Genomic DNA, 21187 nt, shown 5'->3' with positions numbered 1-21187 from the left:
CCCTGTAACATTGCTCTCTCTCCCCATCCCCCCACTCGGAACAAGGGCAGAGTCCCCTTCGTCCTCACCTTCCACCCTACTAGCTGTCACATACAACAAATAGTCCTCCATAATTTTCGCCACCTCCAACGTGACCCCACCACTCGCCACGTCTTCCCATCTCCGCCCCCCCCCCCTCCCCCCGTCTGCTTTCCGCAAAGACTGCTTCCTCTGTAACTCCCTGGTCAATTCTTCCCTTCCCACCTGTACCACCCGGTAGCCCTTATTGTCTCCTCCCCTTCTCAGCTTTCCCTCAGCCCTCTGGCTCCTCCTCTTCCTTTCTTCTTCCCGCCCCCCCACCCTACATCAGTCTGAAGAAGCGTTTTGGCCCGAAACGTTGCCTATTTCCTTCGCTCCATAGATGCTGCCGCACCCGCTGAGTTTCTCCAGCAATTTTGTCTACCCCCAAAACAAGCACAAGCTAAAGATGGCTGCAATACAGGCCTGGCAGAGCATCACCAGAGAAGACACCCAGCAACTGGTGATGTCCATGAATCTCAGACTTTAAGCAGTCATTGCATGCAAAGGATATGCAACAAAATACTAAACATGACTACTTTCATTTACATGACATTGCTGTGTCCCAAACATGATGGTGCCCTGAAAGGGGGGGGGACTATGCATAAACACTGCTGCTATTTCTACATGGTGAAACCAAAATGTATAAAAATGGCCTTTATTAAATAATAATAATAATAAACTTTATTACGGACTCGAGGTCCAGACAAGGGGATTAAAATCTGACAATGTGCGCTTTAACCACATGTGATTTTTTTCTATTACAAATCTCAAATTGTGGAGTAAAGTGGGAAATAAATAAATGATGAGTCTTTGTCCCAAACATTATGGAGGGCACAGTACTCTCAATCACACAGTCAGGGCACAAGGAGCTTAGAAATCTGCGAGCTTCATTCAGAGCCCATAGTGTGTACCTCGATTTGAAATGTCGTCTTTCTATGTTCTCTAGAGATGCTTCCTGACCTGCTGAGTTACTCCAGCACTGTCCCCTTTTGATAATTCAAACAAGCTCTCATCTCTTCAGAAGCTCAAATTAAGTGATCATGATGTTATTCCCACACAGTCAGTAATGAAGAGAGCAGAACTGTCTGTGACCACAAGAGATGCACAGATAGACCAAGGGCATCATAGTGATGCAAACAGTTCAATCACTAGAGCAATATTCCAGGCAGTGCATGAAAAAAAGTTTACCAGAACTATCAAGGTAAAAGTCCTCCATAGATTTTGTGTCTGTCCTGGAAACTGCATATTCCTACTTTAATGCCAGCAATGACAAACCTATTTCTCTTCTCTAATCAATGTGGCACTGCTTACCTCCTCCTTGCAATATTTGCCATTTTCTTCACATCTGCCTGTTCCTGGTGGTCACACAATGTTATATTGCCTTGTAGAACATACATTTATCTACTGCCTTTTATCTTGTGAGAAGAGATGATGCAGAAGAACAGAGATCAGAAGGGTTTGCAAAAATACAGACAAAGGCACCACTAAAGGGATGCAGCATTGACAGAGCTAGGCTAGATCAGTGTATAGCTATAGTCGGGAATGTTCCCTTCTTTTGGACATCGGTTGTGCTTTGAGTAGTCTTATTTTTGTCAGTCAGAATATCAGATGCAAGTCATACATCAGAGAATTAAGCACAAAATCCCAGTTAAATTGTTTAAAAACTGAAGAATGGAAAAATAATTAAGAGGAAAGCTTGCATTTTGTGCTCTGCACAACAGAAGGCCTTGCATAAGGAAGTGAATTAGATGGGAATGATAATGCGTTTGAAATGCTGAGTATACTACATCAAGAGGGTGTCTGATGTTGAAAGACCCGAAACATCCAATGACCCCAGGTTACATCACTGATGATGTGTTCAGGAGCATCAATAGATGTATTTGTATCAATCATCAAGATTCTAGCAAGTTCAAGACGAGATATTCCAGCCACGCTTTGAAACTTGACCAGTTTATATTCAATAGCATCACAGATCAGAGACTCCAAAAAAGTTAACATTCTATCTGATCCTTCCTGGTATTACTCTTTATTGCTCTGGCTATTGCAGTTCTCATCTTGTATAAATTCTTCCCTCTATCTTCATTCTTTGTTGGACCTTTTTACTGACAGTTCATAACCAAAGGCACTGCCCTATCTCTGAAGACAAGAACAGTTTCTCTCTGCTCACCTACACTTTAAAATCGTGACTGATGTGATATGGTTTTCCACATTATTATCCACTATGCTTCTGTTCTTTTCACCATGCTGCCTATAGTAATCCTAAAATGTATATCCATCTACTATTCTGGCAGGTTTCATACCATTTGCAAACTTTATAATATTGCTCACCAATATTTCTAGGTTATTAAAAATTAACGGTAAAGTAATTGATCCAAATCTAACTCTTGGGGAAACCATCACTTCCCAGCCTGTAAAATTGTAAACTTCTATCAGACAGCAACTTTTATCTACTCTGCCACACACATCTTAATTCTAGGATCTTCCCCTTTTCCGAATTATCTTGATGAATCTCTCCTAAAAACCGATATATTCATTCACTCCCTGCTTTGGTCAAACATTTTCATTAAAAAATAGAATTTGTGGCCCGAGACAGCATTGATTGCTACAGTGTCACACCACCGTTCAGCTTGTGTTACCACCACCTACAAGGAGTGGAGGCAAGGAGCAAATAAGTGGCACAAACTTGATGGACAATTTTCATTACCCCCTCCCCCGTCTAAAAGAACCAAAGCAAAATTCATTCAATTTCCCCCGATCTCGGAATAGTTAACATCTCTTACTCAGCTTTGTCATAAATGAAACTGCAATTAACTTTCACCCTCGGGTGTGCACTAAATTAGATTTCCCACGCAACTATTCACGCAGTTATTGACGTTGCACCGAAAAGAATTTATCTTCGAATCGGCAGGATACATTTTTTGTGCAAGATCAATGACCTCTACACAAATGCAATCAAATCACCCCAACGTCAAGAGCCAAGAGTCAATAATGTTTTATTGTCATATGTCCCAGACAGAACACGAAATTCTTACTTGCTGCAGCAGAACGGAATATGTAAACTTAGTACACTGTAAACAATATGATAAACGAGAAAGAAAAAGAGGAAAAAATTGACAATGAAGGCTGACAGTGGTTGGCTAGGCATATGGGATAGGTGGTTTTACAAAGACAATGAAGGCTGATAGTGGCTTGTTGGATGTTAGGGGTAAGTGATCTTATATTCAGTTGACTGCAAGTATAGGTGTTTGGAAATTAGGATGGGTTGTAGACACTGCTGGGCTACATATGTAGAAGGGAAGGGAAAGAGTGTGGGGAAGTGAGGTAGTTAGAAAGTAGGCAAACATATAAAATCATAAGGGGAATAGATAGTGTGAATGGACAAAATATTTTACCCAGATGGAAATCAAGAACAAGAGACCCAAGATAGAGGGGAAAGATTTTAAAATAACCCAAGTGACAACTTTTTTCACACAGAAGGGGTGGGTGTATGGAACGAGCTGCCAGAGGAGGTAGTTGAGGCAGGCGCAATAACAACAAATAAAATGCATTTTGACAGGTACATGGATAGCAACGAATTAGAGTGATATGGGCCAAACGCAGGCAGGTGGGACCGACGTGGATGGGGCATCTTGGTCGGAATAGACAAGTTGTGATGAAGGACCTGTTTCCATGCTTTGACTCTGTGGCAGAAGGTTATGAAGAGAGAATAAACAGGGAGGGAAACAAGTAGTATTGCACTACCAATCAGTCTGATTATAGATAGCTAATAAATGCAGTTAAGTCAGGGATGATGTTATTTTCTCCTGACATTAAGGTAGCATCCTTCAATTATGGGGCTCTAGGGAAACTGTACCGGCACAGTGACTGTCAGATGTACAGTATCTGATCTGACAATGCAAGGATCACATGGGGGAAAGCTCTGTAAAAAAGGCTGAAACAACTACTGTGATTTTTTTACAAATAAGACAAGTGGAAATAACTGATAGACCTTGAGCTATTAATCATGGAGCAATGCTTTGTTAGATTGTTGAAAAATTATGATCTGTATGAAGCAAAGGGAGGAACCCAGGGGTCAGGCATCATCTGTAGAGGGACTGGACAGGCAATATTCCGGGTTGGGACCCGTCTCCAGACAGACAAGTCACAACCAGAAAGCGTCGCCTGTCTATTCCCTGTTGCACTCTGTCCAGACTATGTGCAGAGAATGAGCTAAAATACTATTGTGCTAAAAATGACCGATAACCAGTTCCAGAATATTAATTGAGTACAATGAATTGAGGATGCTATCCAAATACAAATGGTAAATCACAATGGGAGAAATTAAAGGCATTATCACTGGAGCAAGGACATTTTGTGGCAAAGTATGTGGTATCCTAGATGATGGTAGCTTTATACGAGAATTAAGACACACAGCTAACGGTGAATAAAAGATTGAGTGGAGAGGTGAAATTGCTCAGGAGACCTAGAAGCCAATGACAAAAAAACCCATAAAAGTAGATCGAGACAGAGAATGCAAGTACGAGAAAATTCTACAGTGAGGATTGTGAGCCTGTGGAAATCAATGCACGAGTTAATGATTGAGATCGAGATGATTAGAGTTTCTCTCCAGATTTCCCACACAACAATATTAAGATATTAACACAAGATTATTAAGGGTTTGGACATGCTAGAGGCAGGGAACATGTTCCCGATGTTGGGGGAGTCCAGAACTAAGGGCCACAGTTTAAGAATAAGGGATAGGCCATTTAGAATGGAGACGAGGAAACACTTTCTCAGAGTTGTGAGTGTGGAATTCTCTGCCTCAGAGAGCGGTGGAGGCCGGTTCTGTGGATACTTTCAAGAGAGAGCTTGATTAGCCTCTTAAAGATAGCGGAGTCAGGGGATATGGGGAGAAGGCAGGAACGGGGTACTGATTGGGGATGATCTGCCGTGATCACATTGAATGGCGGTGCTGGCTCGAAGGGCCGAATGGCCTACTCCTGCACCTATTGTTTATTGTCTAAGACATTTGTTTCTGATTCTGGGCATCACATCACAGGATATCAAGGTCTTAGAGTAGATGGAAGTTCATTCAAATTAAAGCAGGTATGTTGGACTTAAACAGGAATTAATTTTTTGATGGAAGTGAGATCATGAGTGAAAAAGTTTGAAAAATGAATGGTTTTGCAACATCAAATGAAGTTAAACTGTTTATAGTAGTAGAGGGGATGGGATATAAAAGGTAATATGTGGTGAGAATTTTGAGTAAAACAAAATTTCATCTATTTCAAATAACTGACACAAGTAGTGGGTCAAATAGTCTGCTGTACTATAAGGCTCTATGGTTCTTTGAATTTAACGGGACACAATTCCAATGTATATGTGTACAAGAAAGCAGTATTTCTTTATAATCGTTCATTCTGTCGTATGACGACACTGAGGTCTCTCCAAGAACACAGTTATATTTAATCAAATGTAAATAGCTTTGTTTTGCAATCAGCAACGAGTCGAATTAGTACAAGCTGCTTCCTTCTCTACTAGAATCACAATATACATTACATTGATGTTCATGTAGGTATAATGAGACCACCAACATCCTTTGGTGTGTACTGTGCTCACTACCGATTCCCTTTAGTCTTTTATAATTTACAGAACAGCCGGTACCAAGATGATAATGTCAGCTTTCAGAATGTAATGACAGTGCAAAAGCAAATTTGCCACTGGGTTAATGAACCAACACCACGAACAGTGTCCCCAATTGTACTTGGACCAAATGCTTTCTCCCGAGTGTGATGCAGACAGCACAGCTGTGGTACTCATTCCTGCCTCTCTCTCACACATGGAAGGAAAGAAATCTGGCGTCATTATCCACCCTGGGCTAAATTCAACTCCAAAACCTCAAAGTGCTCAACACTTAACTGATTCTTTAGATCAGGAAGAATTAAGGGCAGACAGTGATGTCCATATCCTGTAATACATTTTTTGTTAAAGAATATTTATTTTAATTTTATTGCACATTGGACAGATGAAGCAACAGTAAACCCTCAAGCCCACTCCCCCATTTAATTGTCGTTGTTGATCTGATCGTAACCTCAACATCAGATTGATTTGCACGTTGGAGGCCTGCGAGGCCCAAGTGAGCCATGCACAGCAAAAGGAGTCCTGTGGGCTGAGCAAGGAAAGGGACAACGGTTTGCGGGACGACCAGAATGGATGCAAGAGTTGCAACAGGCCCTTGAGGCCAGCGGCAGCTGAGACTGTAAAATAGCATCTCTTGCTTAAAGACTATTCTGTACATTCTGTACCAACCGGGGGATTGTGCGATAGTCAAGCTGAGCTGTGTGCAAAAAAAGCATTTCACTGCACCTTGGTAAAGAAACCATTGAGATACTGCAACCAAATACAAATGAATGGGACCATGCTAAATTTGCCAACAATGGTTTAAAAAAAGGTGAAAGGGCAGAGACGAAGTGTATCCCACCGCTCAATTTTGTACAATTTGGAATTATTCAAGGACACGGTGGTGACTCCAAGAATGCGTGGGACACGTCAGCACTGCTGCTCACCAGCTGTCCTCAATGCAGCAGCCAGCTTGCCAAAATGTAAGAACAAAGGGAGCAATAAATTGTATTGGTGACTGCCTTGCTCATGTCAGCGACCTTCATAACCTTTCTTATTCCCATTGATTGCTCGGATTGCTGTTTTTTCAACTGGAACTACATTCAGAAAGAATGAACAAAATAGCATACTAATTAAATTTGGTACTGGAATGTGAGAGCAATCTCTGAAATAGAAACTTTGAAAAAAGGTGCTATGGCCATTCGGCCCTTCGAGCCAGCACCACCATTCAATCTGATCATGGCTGATCATCCAGAATCAGTACCCTGTTCCTGCTTCCCCCCCCCACCCCTTGATTCCGCAAGCCCTAAGATCTCTATCTAACTCTCTCTTAAATACATCCTGTGAATTTGCCTCCAGTGCCTTCTGTGGCAGAGATTTGTACAGATTCACAACTCTCTGGCTGAAAACGGTTTTCCTCATCTCAATCCTAAATGGCCTACACTTATCCTTCAACTGTGACCACTGGTTCTGGACTCCCCAAACATCAGGAACATTTTTCCTGCATCTAGCCTGTCCAATCCCTTAAGATTTTTATATGTTTCTATAAGATTCCCTCTCATCCTTCTAAATTCCAGTGAATACAAGCCCAGTCGACCCATTCTTTCATCATATGTCAGTCCCGCCATCCCAGGAATTAACCTGGTGAACCTACGCTGCACGCCCTCAATAGCAAGAATGTCCTTCCTCAAATTAGGAGACCAAAACTGCACACAATAACCCAGGTGCGGTCTCACCAGGCCCCAGTACAACTGCAGTAGGACCTCCCTGCTCCTATACTCAAATCCTCCCGCTATGAAGGCCAACATGCTATTTGCTTTCTTCACTACCTGCTGTACCTGCATGCTTACTTTCAGCAACTGATGTACAAGGAGGTCTCGTTGCACTTCCCCTTTCCCTAAACTGAAATAATTCAGTTAATAATCTGACATCTTGTTCTTGCCACCAAAATGGATAACCTCACATTTATCCACATTATACTGCATCTGCCATGCATCTGCCTGCTCACTCAACCTATCCAAGTCACCCTGCAGCCTTATAGCATCCTCCTCGCAGCTCACACTGTCATCCATCTCTGTGTCATCCACAAACTTGGAGATGTTCCATGTGATATTGTGATATACTACATTTTGAGGACTGAAAGTGAACATTACCTGAAATCACTGCAATTTTGGAAGATCCATGCTCCTCCTTAGCAATCCGTTCAGCCTCCTCCATTAATAGCATTCCAAAACCCTAATGGGGGAGAAAAACAGAATACAGGACTGAAGCTAAGCAAAGGCGTCTTCTGGAGAACTTGGCATCAGAATCAGAGCGGACAAGATCATTCAGCCCAAAAGATCCATGCTAGCTCTTTGAATGAGAGTTGGAAAATCACAATTCTGCTATCCCTTTCTGTTAATCTTTTACATTTGTGTTTTAGAAATGTTTATTCATTCTCTTTTACTTTATCTTTTGTTCACTCTTTTCACCAGATACTGGACATCGTTACAGTAAATCTAATATGGGATTTGCTTAAAGTAAATTAAAGAATTCCTTACTGGAGATGAAAACCAGAGCATTCTTCAACTTAATATGTTTCTATGTTTAATGATACATTTTAATAAGTATCCAATATATTAGTAAAAATGTCAGTCTACCATGTGACAGGGTCACTTTTTTTATTTAGTTACAGTTTGCACATCTCATTGACAGCATTTAATGCCATCTCTCATTTCTTTTGAGAAGGTGTTTGTGAGCCACTTTCCTGGAAGCAGTTAATTCTTTTTGTTAAGGTCCTTTCACAATGTTGTTAGGTACGGTCTTCCACACACCTGCTGTTTTTACCCTAGTGGTAGAGGTTATGGTTTTGGTAGGTGTGGTAGAAGCTTTGGTAAGGAACTGGAATTCATTTTCACTGCAAATGTGGTCATACTTAGGGTTGTACATGGAGTGTCTATCAAGGGGACTGCTTTGCCCTGGAGGTTAACTTTTAGTGCTGTTGGAGCTGCACTCATCCAAGGAAGTACAGCATTTCATCATGTTCCTGATTCGTGCCCTCAAGGTGAATGAAGTGGTGAGTCACAGGACAGCAGAGTTAAGTTTCTGATTAGTGATGAGTGGTGGCTGCTGTGGAAGGGGGATAGTGATGGCAATGCCATTGAATGTTATGGGCAAGTGGCAGAAACTGCTGTTACCAGAGATGATCACATCTTGGGACTTACAAATGTAACTTGTCCATATCTTGATTCGTACCCGAATGTCATTCAGACCTTGCTGCATAGAGGCATGGACTGCTTCATTTCTGAGAAATTGCAAGTGAATACTAACATTGTCAACATCCCCACTCTGAACCAAGGATGGAAGGATTGGGCCCAGGATACTGTCCTGGGAACCACAGATACTGGAAAACGTCCTTGAATCCCAACAACTAAAGTTGTCTCACACTCCTGGCATTACAATGAATAACCATTTTCTGCACATCATTTTTTTTTATAGCAGACCACCTGTACCTGCAGTCAGTTCTATGGGATTAAAGCCACCCACATTCTTCATTCTTACCTGATGCTGGAATTTGGAAGGATCCCTTGCACTAACAGGTACCACGCTGCCATAAACATGAAGCTCTCGCACAATAGAGACCCCTCCTTTTAACTCAGCCCTGAAAGTTTCCTCAGAACACTTCCGTAAGCGGAGCAATCCGATCAGAATGTCTTGCTCAGGATCTTCATATGACAGGAACGTTTCCCAGCCATCATTTGCAACGTAATCTCTTCTCACCAGTTCCACCTGAAAAATAAAATCATACACTCAAAATGTGATCAGACTATTAAATTAATCACCTTCAGATCCTCCCACAACAGGTGGATGGCCATATCATTAGAAACCATTATTTGTCCAATGTGGCATGAAGTAGAATATAGTAATCCTAACATAGAGATGGTCTGTCTGACCTGTTGAGTATGTGAAGGTGATTATCTTCTTAATCCATATGCCTGCTCCTTTGTGCATCTCTTTATTTTATTTTATTCCTCCCACCTCTCTTAATATTCTTAAACAGTAACACAATCACAGCTTCAATCATGAAATGCTACTGTGCATTCCGCAGGTTGTATCTCCTTGTCCCGTGCTCTGGCTACCAGAAGAACTAATTTTATCTGTATTTATCCCATCAAATCCTGGCATTTTAGGTATCTTGATCAATCACTTGTTACCTTCTATAAATCTAATGCAATAGTAAGATAGCTTCTAAAACTCCTTTGAAAAATAAGCTGGGGTGCAGCGTGATGATAAATGAACAAAAGGGATGCAAGATAAACAATAAATAGTTGGAGAAAGCTGAATGGGTTAAATACTAATAAATCACTGACAACTCATGGTACAAAAGCCTGATTACCCAAGCTACTCATGAATGAATTCAGGCCAATTATGCTCCCAGGAACAGATAGTTTCTTCCCCTTAACTGACTGGGATCCCTTCGGGATCATCAGAGCCCATCACTGTTTGGTGGCAGTATTCCTTTTTGACTTCACTCCTTATCTGTGAGCTGCAGCTGAACATTTTCCCCACCAGAGGATTGACAATTGAAAGTTAGAACAGAAATAAAAGATGCGCAGCAGCAGCAGCTGAACCAGCCCTGCAGCTTCAGTCAGAGTTCGATGCTCCTTTATCACTTAAACTGTTTTCTTTCATCCTGAGAGAACATGGACTTTAAACTGATAACCTGAACGTAATTAAAGTAATAAAATAGTGAAATGTACCATGGGTAAAAGAGGAGAGGAAGGGATGGGAGGAGGATATGGGGAGCAAGTGCCTAACAGTTTACTCTAACTTCCAAGAACTACTGCAAGCAGTAATGGCAAAGCTTCCCACAACTTTTAGGACTGAGATGAGAAAAACATTTTTTACACAGAGAGTGGTGAATTTCTGGAATTCTCTGCCACAGAATGTAGTTGAGGCCAGTTAATTGGCTATATTTAAGAGGGAGTTAGATGTGGCCCTTGTAGCTAAAGGGATCAGGGGGTATGGAGAGAAAGCAGGTACAGGATACTGAGTTGGATGATCAGCCATGATCATATTGAATGGCGGTGCAGGCTCGAAGGGCCGAATGGCCTACTCCTGCACCTACTTTCTATGTTGACAATATCCTTCTTGTTTATCCTCTCATTGGTGTTGCCCACGATTCTAGAAGACTGAACAAATGGCATCTGGCACAGGCTTATACAGAATAAATTTAGCAGTGTAGCTCATGCAGCATTAATCAAACTTACCTTGAATAACACAGTAGGCAAACTGCCCACTTGAACAAAGTTTGACTATCCACAATTCAGTCCCCGAGTCCTTCTCTGCCACATAGGTAAAACAGAGAGCTGATGACAGGTAATTCGGGTAAAAAGGTGAGCGCAAACATAATTTACCCGAGTTAAAACAATAAGTAGCTGGAGGATCTCAGCAGGTCAGGCAGCATCTGCGGAGGGAACATTTCGGAGAGCACCATGTCATATCAAGAGCTATAGTTACCTGATACGGTCGGACTTTATGATGAATTTCCTGGATCCCAACCTCTCTTGTCCGAACATCTCGACACTGAAAGCAGTACAGACAAAATCAACACATTTCTGGTGTAAACAGTGGGCACATCTGAAGAATTGCCTATTCAAATCCAAGGCAGCTTTATTCTGTCAATTTCCGAACTAGCATTTAAGTTGTTCTCCATTTCCCGATCAAAATCATGTTATAACCATTCCGGTCCGTGTAACGGAAAAAGTGGTCCCTAATTCATCACTCGTGTTATATCCAATTGTGTTATGTAAACACACATTATAGTAGAACTCCTGTAACCAGTAACAATCAATGTTTGAATTAACTTAATGGCCATGCCTGCAAGGTGGATGTGGAAAGAATGGTTCAAGTAATGGGAGAGTCTAGGACCAGAGGGCACAGCCTCAAAATAAAAGAATGGACCTTTGCATTAGAGATAAGGAGGAATTCCTTTGGTAAGAGGATGGTGAATCTGTGGAATTCATTGCCACATTCTGCTGTGGAGGCCAAGACATTGGGCAGAGATTGATAGGTTCTTGATTAGGAAGGGTGTCAAAGGTTAAGGGGAGAAGGCAGGAGATTGGGGTTGAGGGGGGGAAATAGATCAGTCATGAACGAATGGGAGAGTCGTCTCGATGGGCTAATGCTGCTCCTATGTTTTATAGTCTTAAGATCCTCTGGCAAAGAGAATCCTAAAGATTCACCTTCTGAGTGAGAAGATTTCTCCACATGTCAATCCACAACGGTTTATCACTTATTTTCAAACTGTGTCCCCTGCTCCTAGGTACCTCAACCAGGGATATCATACTCCCTGCATCTAGCCTGTCGCACACTGCAACAATTTTGCAAGCTTTAACAAGCAATATTTGCCGAGTGGTGACATGTTATTGAATTATTTATTATGTGACACATTTTGATACATCTTCATAAAATCATTCATAAAATCAGAGAAAATGTCCTTTCTCTGCCGTACCTCAGTTCCCCAGTCTTTCATCCTGGCCAGGGATAGTTCCCGCAGATTTCCATGTTCCACCCCAGAGCTGACCAGAGGCATTGGGATATCTCTGCAAATAACAAATACAAAATTATTCACTACATACACATATTCATCATACTATCTACTGCTCAATCTATTAGGTAAAAACAAAATTTTCCAGTCTTCGATAAAACCAGTAAATGTTGGAAATATTCAGAGCAGGCAGCAGCGCCTGTGGTCTTTTCAAGGAGCTGTGCACTTGTCAGATGTCAAACCTCTCGCCATAAACTGCTGGATTTGTTGGCTGTATCATGCATTTTCTGATCTTATTTCAGACGACAGGGAGCGACAGAAAGGAATCAGAAATCTAAGCATACTTATCTTTTGCAACAACCAAGCAGCATGGATGAGGCTTATTCCTCACCTCATATCAAGCATTGGCAGGATTCTGCAATTAAATAAAGGGATGCCTCCTCTATTCATCAGTGTTTACTAGCATTTACAGAGCAGGTGCCCAGCTGAAATTTAAAGAACCCATATCTTGGCTCAATTGATCCCTTTTGCATTTGCCAGAAGTTTATGGAGCTTCACTCAGGGATTCAGCATCTGTAATCCAGTGCATTTTAGTTCCATATACTGGGAAGAGACTGCATTATTTGAGATGCTGTTTTTAGAAAAACAAAAATGAGTTAAACAGAGGCCCTATCATCTCCAAGATGTATAAATAGAATATATTTTAAAGAATGGCCCAGCATCTCTTCTGTTGTCCTTGGCAACATGTATCACTCTAAATCAACAAAGATATCTTGTCCTTTGTCAGATCTTGCTGTGTGCAAATTGGCTGAAATTCTGTTACACTACAGCAATACTTCTTCAGTCTCAGTAGCATGTACTAGAAGTTCTCTATAACATGATAGTTGTGTTGCTAAGAAACCAGTATTGTAGAAAATCATGTTATAAAGGCAATTGTGTCAATGGAGGAAAGGGGGTTAGGGGCTAAACACCAAACTCACAATAACAATTATTTTTCTTGCCAGATTTTCAAAAATAAAGATCTTTTTAATAGCAAAAAGTTTATTTGTGTTACTGCAAGCGAAAATATGAAAAGCTGTTTAATAGAATATCATTGCATGATTGTTAAAAGAAGCGATTGTCAATTTCAATGGCCACCTGCAGTTAAAGTAGCAGCAATGTTCTTAAGAGACAGTGGTGTCAGAATATGTAGTGGAAGTTATATGGAAATGGGGTTTCCCTCCTATACAGTTCAAATTCAAGGCAGCTTTTTTCTGTACATAGTCAATTTCCAAAGTAACAAGTGTCTATAACACGGGTTTCTTATGAACACAACTATCATCAATTTGGCCCGCTTAATGCAAATGGTATTCTCTAATTCATTAATCACATTATATCCAATGTGTGCTATGGAAACATGTTACAGCAGAACTTACTGTAACAGTCAAAGTCTGAAAAAAACTGTAAGATGAAATGGTGGAAGAAGACGTGCTTCCATTTAGATGATATAAATGAGGTAAATGAGGGTGTTTGCTGAAATACAATGGAGGAAAAAGAACAGAGACAGAAAGAGCTGCTTCAGGTGTTGTAATGGAGACCATATCTGAACGCCTCCTGACCCACAACACAGGTCATTAAACCAGAGTAGAGATCTTGAATGACAGCAATCCCAGGAAGGGAATGTTCAGTCTACAGAATAAGCTTGATCAGCATCACTACAAGTAGATGGAGGGAATCATTGTAATAATTGATGGAGGAGGATGAGGGGGTGGTGCGGGAGTGAAGGTTTGGGATATTCCTCCACTTAATATCTATCATTTATTGTACCAGAGTTTGAACATCCCCTTGGCTTGATTTCTCCTGTGATTTCCACATCTACATCAAGATTCACAAGTGTCACAGCAATTGCTCACCTTCAGCAATGAGTTTTATTTCAAATCGTCAATACAAAACTTACACAGAACTGAAATAATGACCTTCCATGAAACAGCTACTTTATCACGTATGTACTTGAAAAAATGGTGACCCAAATGCCAGTTCAGATGGATCAAAAGACACTGAATACAAGAGACATAATAACAGACTTACTTTAATATACATACATCAGAGAAAGGTGGCAATTTATGAGCAGGAGACCAATACATTTAGAATGCTGCAAGTGGTATGGGAATATCATTCTTTACGCAGTCCATTTTAACAGTGACAATAATTTCTATTTTTCAAAGGACCAATATTCTATTAGGTTTAAAGAAAATTCAAGCACGATTCACAGTACAGAATACAATGATCATTCGTCAACAGATTGCTTTATGGCCAGTATAATATATATATATTTATCAATCCCTAAAGAACAAAATACCCAGCTAACTGTGCAATTCTTGGTCATTACTGTGGGTGCAATGCACCCTTCTATCTCATTATGTCATGTGGAAATTAAATTTCTTTAAATTGTTTTTGATGCATTAAAGACCCATGATATGAAAACAAAAGCCATATGGAAGCAGTAAGTTGCAAAGAGATAAAGACATTTTAAATGAACGGGTAAAAACTGTGGCAAAAAAAGAATTCAATTTAGTGCAGTGCGAAGCTGTGCATTTTGTTCCAAGGAAGAAACACCATATTCCATAAGGAAGAGACTGGGATCGATGGAAGAGCTAGAAAGTTAATTATTTTGTGAATGCAGCTTAAAGTTAAGGTGCTAATATAAAGAGCCACTCAAGAATTGACCATTTTTTAGCTTTGAAAAACTCCTTCGTTGCTTTAGCAGTATGTTTGGGATAATTGTCTTGCTATAGAATGAACCTCCGGTATTTGTTTGAACTTGAGCAGATAGGATGTGTCTACACACTTCAAAATTCATTATGCTACTACCATCAGCAGTTGTACCATCAATGAAGATAAGTGAGCCAGTATCTTCAGCAGCCATACATGCCCAGGCCATAACACCCCCACCATCGTGTTTCACAGATGGGGTGGTATGCTTTGGATCTTGGGCAGTTCCTGGGGATATTAGGGATTTTTCTTTATTAGAAACATAGAAAATAGGTGGAGTAGGCAATTCGGCCCTTCGAGCCTGCACCGCCATTCAATATGATCATGGCTGATCATCCAACTCAGTATTATAGAGAGAATTCTTCTGTCATCAGCTGTGGAGGTCTTCCTTGGCCTGCCAGTCCCTTTGCAATTAGTAAGCTACCAGTGCTCTCTTTCTTGTTAATGATGTTACAAACAGTTGATTTTGGTAAGCCTAAGGTTTGGCTGATGTCTCTAACAATTTTATTTTTGTTTCTCAGTCTCATAATGGCTTCTTAGACTTTCATTTGAACAACCTTGGTCCGCATGTTGATAAACAGCAATAAACGTTTCCAAAGGTGATGGAAAGACTGGAGGAAAGACTAGGTGCTGAGAGCTCTCTTATACCTGCATTAAGAAGGCATTTAAACACACCTGAGCAATTACAAACACCTGTGAAGCCATGTGTGCCAAACATTATGGTGCCCTGAAATGGCGGGGCTATGTATAAACACAGCTGCAATTTCTACATGGTGAAACCAAAATGTATAAAAATACTCTTTAATAAAATCTGACAATGTGCACTTTAACCACATGTGATTTTTTCTATTACAAATCTCAAATTGTAGAGTACAGATGCAAATAAATAAATGATGGGCTTAGTGACAATGGACTTAGTGGAACCACTCTCCAGGAGTTAGAACATTACTATGACCAAAGCAAGAAACATTCAAGGAGCATCACATCACCTTCACCCCAGACCCGTATCAAATAACTGGATGTTGAGATAGAGGAGCACCCAAGAAGACTTGAGCCACATTAGTTGACCACTAAAAGATCTAACCGAATATTATTACTATTTCAACTTTCCAACATTTTGTCGCAAGTCGCAATGGACCAGAATGTACTTCAGGACGCACAACCCGGTCAACCGTCCTTGGGCCCTGCCGATCAACACGCCATTGCGCTGAAGCTGCGTACCCTGTGAACCGACGTGCCCGAAATCTGGCTTGACCAGGCCGAGGCACAGTTTGCACTGCGGGGTGTGACGGCAGATACAACTAAATACTATTATATTATCAGCGCCCTCGACCAGGCCTCTGCACAATGGCTTAAGCCCTTTCTCCGCACCCCCCGGGTGGCTAATAAATATGAGGCCCTTAAGGCCCTACTCGTATGTAAGTTTGGCCTCAGCGAGGCCGAGCGGGCGACCCAAATCTTGCGGATTACTGGCCTGGGTAACCGCTGGCCCTCGGCCCTGCTGGGCGATATGCTGGCCCTTATGGGCGACCACGAGCCTTGTTTTCTTTTTAAACATGCCCACCTGCAGCAGCTCCCATCGGACATCCGCCTGCAGCTTGCCAGCGACCCTTTCACCGACATGCAGTCGGTGGGCGAGCGCGCCGATCAACTTTGGATGGCCCGTCAGCAGTCCCTGGATGTGCTGGAGATCCTCCCGATGGCACCGGGGGGGGGCGCACAGCAGGTCGGTGCTTCAATTGACTGCGTCTCCGCTGTGCCTAAACGGCCTCAGCAGCGGGATCCGGCTGCCATTGCGCACCTGGGCACCGGCACGTCGTCCCAGCGTGGCCTGCCGTCAATTCCTTTGGACGCCACCAGAGGTCGCTGGTGGTCGGATCAGCCCGCACCTCCACCTGTTTCTACAAACGGCAGCAGGGGGAGCTGGTGCTACTATCACCACCGCTGGGGGGTTGCAGCTCGTCAGTGTCGGCAGCCCTGTACGTTCCCGGGAAAGGTGTGGGCTGGCCGTCAGTGACTGCTTCGGCGGCCAGCCAGATTCGTCGCATGTTTGCCTGGGATGGCCACACTGGGGCTAGTTTCCTCCGACTGGTCCGGGGAGGCTCCCAACTACGAAGATAAGAGCAGGGATTTTTGGCGCGAGACTTGTCTTCAGTCTCTCACTGAAGCGGAGAGTAGTGTGCTGTGCTCATTAAAGCCTTTACAGAATTTGCCTGGCTCCTCGCCTTCATTCCGGGCTCTCTCACGCACCCGCTACAATGTAGTTTGACTGGATTCTACATCCAACAATTGCAGTTCAATTTTTACATATTAATATCTCCAGAAAATAAACTGCCCATACAAAACTAACCACCTTTCTCTAAAGTAGGATAATGAAAGCTGTTGCCACGATGTACCTCTGAACACGATATACGCGGGTCCATGGGGGTACAAGCGCGAGAATGCGAGCCACTAAATCCACCAGTGTGCTGGGTGAGTAACTCTTGTATCGGCCAGTCTTCCACAGCTCATAAAGTCCCGTGCCACGAATCACTAGTGTTGGATACAGCTTCATACCATCAGGGCGAAAAGCAGGGTTTTCAAAGAATTCCTGAAACACAAAAAACACAGTAAATCCCTGGGAAAGGAATTAACGTAGTCCGTATGTCCAGTCCCTGTTAAGCTATTGCAAACCGCCCTGACTCAGAGGACAATGCACACAAGGTTGAGGGAGCAGAGATGGTGCAACTCAAAATGCTTCTTAAAATCTGTCTTTATTAAGCTATTTGATAGTTCAACTGTAAAGTGAAACAATGGTTTAACATGTTACACTGGTTGTTCTGCTATAAGACAACATCTACATTTGTAAGAAAATTTGCATTATAGAAGGGCGTATTGTAAAGACAATTGTGTCAATGGGGGAAAGGTGATTAGGGGGTGCCGATAGCGTTTCAGACTTACATTAACAAATCTACTTTTTTTGCAGGATTTTCCAAAATAATAATATTTAAACAGCCATGAGTTTATTTTTGTTACTACATGCTAAAAATAATAAAGGCTGCTTTTTTACATTATTTCCCATTGCACAAGCGTCAATGGAAGTGATTACTCTTGAATTTCAATGACCACCTGCAGTGAAACTGAAAAACATAAAGGGTCTGTCCCACTTCGGCGATTTATTTGGCGACTGCCGGCGACTGTTACAGTCGTAGCAGGTCGCCAAAAAAGCGGCGTCTGGATCCCCGCCCCCCCCCCACGACAAGCTACCACCTAGTCGACATCAAGCTACCGACAACCGGCGACCCATTAGGACGTCCACACCTACGACAACCTACGACCACACAGGCAACAACCTACGACAACCAAAGTCCACCCGCGACAAGCTACGACAAGCAATGACCCTGTCCGCGACAACTGAAGACAATTCAGTCGCCGGTACCTGTTGCCAGTTGACGTAGGTAGTCACCAATGGAATTCATCGAAGTCAGCACCCGGCGACAACCAACGTCACTGGCGACAACCTACGACAGCACCTACGACAAGAGAAAATAAGCTACATCAAGCTCACAGTTGCTGAAAAGTTTTGAACATTTCAAAATCCAGCAGCGACCAGAAAAACATTACGACTCTTTAGGCGACTTGAGGAGACTACTCGTGACCATACAGGTGGCACAGTCTAGACGCCTGTAGTCGCCGAAAAAAACGTCTAAGTCAAGTCAAGTCACTTTTATTTCTATAGCACATTTAAAAACAACTCTCGTTGGCCAAAGTGCTTTACATTGGTGGAGGTACTAACGTTATACAACATTGGTTCATAGATTAAGTACTTACATAAATACATACATATAGCCCTCTCTCAGAGGACGTCAAGAAAGGCTTGAGAGTAAAGATGAGTGTTAAGTCTTGACATAGGAGTCGATGGAGGGGGCAGTTCTGATGGGAAGAGGGATGCTGTTCCACAGTCTAGGAGCTGCAACCGCAAAGGCGTGGTCGCCCCTGAGCTTATGCCTAGACCGCGGGATGTTCAGTAACCCCAAGTCGGCCGATCTGAGGGACCTGGAGGTGGTGTGGTGGGTAAGCAGACTTTTGATGTAGGTGGGGGCAAGCCCGTTAAGGGCTTTGTAGACATAAAGTATCTTGAAATTTATTTGGAACCACACAGGGAGCCAGTGGAGAGAGGCCAGGATCGGGGTGATGTGGTCCCTTTTTTCGGGTGCCTGTCAGGAGTCTCGCTGCGCCGTTTTGGACCAGTTCCAGGTGGGACAGGGAAGATTGGTTGATGCCAGTGTAAAGGGAGTTGCAGTAATCTAGGCGGGAGGAGATAAATGTGTGGATGATCTTTTCGAGGTCGTCAAACTGGAGGAATTGTTTTATTTTAGCTATCGTCCGAAGCTGGAAGAAGCTAGCTTTTAACACAGCATCGACTTGTTTGTCAAATTTCAATGCTGAGTCAAATATCACGCCAAGGTTTTTGACGTGAGGTTTGAGTAATGGGGTAAGGCTTCCAAGGCTGCCTGCTATCATTTTGATTGAGTCCAAGGGGCCGAGAAGGATAACCTCAGACTTACTCTCGTTTAGTTGGAGGAAGTTCTGGGCCATCAAACACTTTATATCCTCGAGGCAGTGGATAAGGTTTAGATTTGATCATTTTTTGGGGTTCAGGGGGAGATAGAGTTGTGTATAATCTGCATAGCAATGGAAGTAAATGCCGTGCCTTTGAATGACGGCCTAAGGGGAGCATATACAGGGAGAAGAGAATGGGGCCAAGGATGGAACCTTGTGGAACCCCGCAGCAGAGGCTAGCTGGGGAGGAGAAAGAGTTGCCTATGTTAGTAGAGAAACTCCTACCTTTGAGGTAGGAGATGAACCAGCTCAGGGCAACCCCGTACCGGAGATGGTCAATTAGGATGGTGTGGTCGACAATATCAAATGTTGCGCTGAGGTCGAGAAGGAGCAGGATTGCACAGTCGCCGGAGTCAACAGTGAGCAGTAGGTTATTATGTACCTTCAACAAGGCAGACTCTGTGCTGTGGTGAGCCCTGAAATCTGATTGGAAAGTTTCCAAGATAGTATTTCGGTGAAGGTAAGGCATAAGTTGACTTAAAATTACCTTTTCAAGGGCATTTGAAAGGAAAGGCAGTTTTGAAATAGGTCTGTAGTTGCTTGGCATGGTGGGGTCGAGGTTAGGTTTTTTCAGGAGGGGCTTGACCACCGTATGCTTGAAGCAAGTGGGACAGGGGCTTAAGGAGCAATAGTATCTGATGACTGTAAGGAGATTAAATGGAAACATTTAAGACAGCTTTTTTTTTTTACTGTTGGTCAATTTCCAACATAACTTTATTTTTCTAGTTTCCCATCGAAATTGCATTATAGCTATTTTAATCCATGTAATGCAAAGTGCTTCCCAATTCATCAACTGCATTATATCCAATTCATGGTATGGAAACATGCGTCATAGCAGAACGATGTGTCTAAATAAACCATTATTATAGTTATATATTAGTGTTATATTATAAATACTCGCTGTCGATATTATCTGCAAAAAAAGTATCAATATAGGACAAGTGTTAAAGAAAAACAAAATGCCAAATAGGGATGAATCAACAGTTTATAAGAAGCAGAGGGATTAGTATAGGACTGGCGTTTCAGAGCTTTGATCCTTGACAACAAATGCAAAGTCAACCAGAGGGGAAAAATGTAATTTGGGTCCAATCAGAATTGGAGTACAGATTCTTCAGCTGTAGGGATGCCAAGAGATTCATACACAAGAATAATCATTTTTATATTCAGGCATTGTATAACAAAATGCATTCAGTCAGTAAACAGGACTTAGTGCAAACTGGAACTGTGAATCAGAGATTTAGAGAATATCGAGAGCAGAATGGGACAAGCCTACCAAGAATAGTCAAATCTGGAGGTAACATAGGGATGGATGGCTAAGGATTTTAGCAAAAGAACCGTAACACAGAGGAAAAATGGTAATGTTATAAAGGTCACAATATTGTATTGTATTGTATTGTATTTTTTTAATGACCACACAGCCAGGCTGGTGGAATTTGTTCTCAGTACAGCTCGATACAGGTTCCAACATTTCATCAAACATTCAACTCGTAACGTAGATATACATACAAACAGACACATTTCATAATACATAAGGGCCACGCTTATTCGTATTTCCTCACCGTACGGAGTTTAAAAAGTTAATTGCGGTAGGAATGAAACTGTTTTTGAAACGGGTTGTTTTGGAGGCAATTGACCTGTAACGCCTCC

At 42.2% G+C, this 21187-nt stretch overlaps 1 protein-coding gene across 1 annotated transcript in view; it reads right to left on the bottom strand.

Moving 5' to 3' along the window:
* Positions 1–21187, bottom strand: part of elp3 (elongator acetyltransferase complex subunit 3) — an 80639-nt gene that overhangs the window by 15864 nt on the left and 43588 nt on the right. The window contains exons 10-14 of the mRNA XM_033021721.1: positions 17335–17528; positions 12152–12242; positions 11158–11223; positions 9199–9426; positions 7812–7893 (exon numbers count right to left, since the gene is read on the bottom strand). Coding sequence (XP_032877612.1) covers positions 7812–7893; positions 9199–9426; positions 11158–11223; positions 12152–12242; positions 17335–17528 — 661 coding nt within the window. The remainder of the gene's footprint in view (positions 1–7811; positions 7894–9198; positions 9427–11157; positions 11224–12151; positions 12243–17334; positions 17529–21187) is intronic.

The sequence above is a fragment of the Amblyraja radiata genome, chromosome 5 (assembly GCF_010909765.2).
Source record: "Amblyraja radiata isolate CabotCenter1 chromosome 5, sAmbRad1.1.pri, whole genome shotgun sequence".
In the NCBI taxonomy this organism is placed as follows: domain Eukaryota; kingdom Metazoa; phylum Chordata; class Chondrichthyes; order Rajiformes; family Rajidae; genus Amblyraja; species Amblyraja radiata.
The sequence above is the reverse complement of the archived record's forward strand: the minus strand, read 5'-3'. Positions and strand labels throughout refer to the sequence as shown.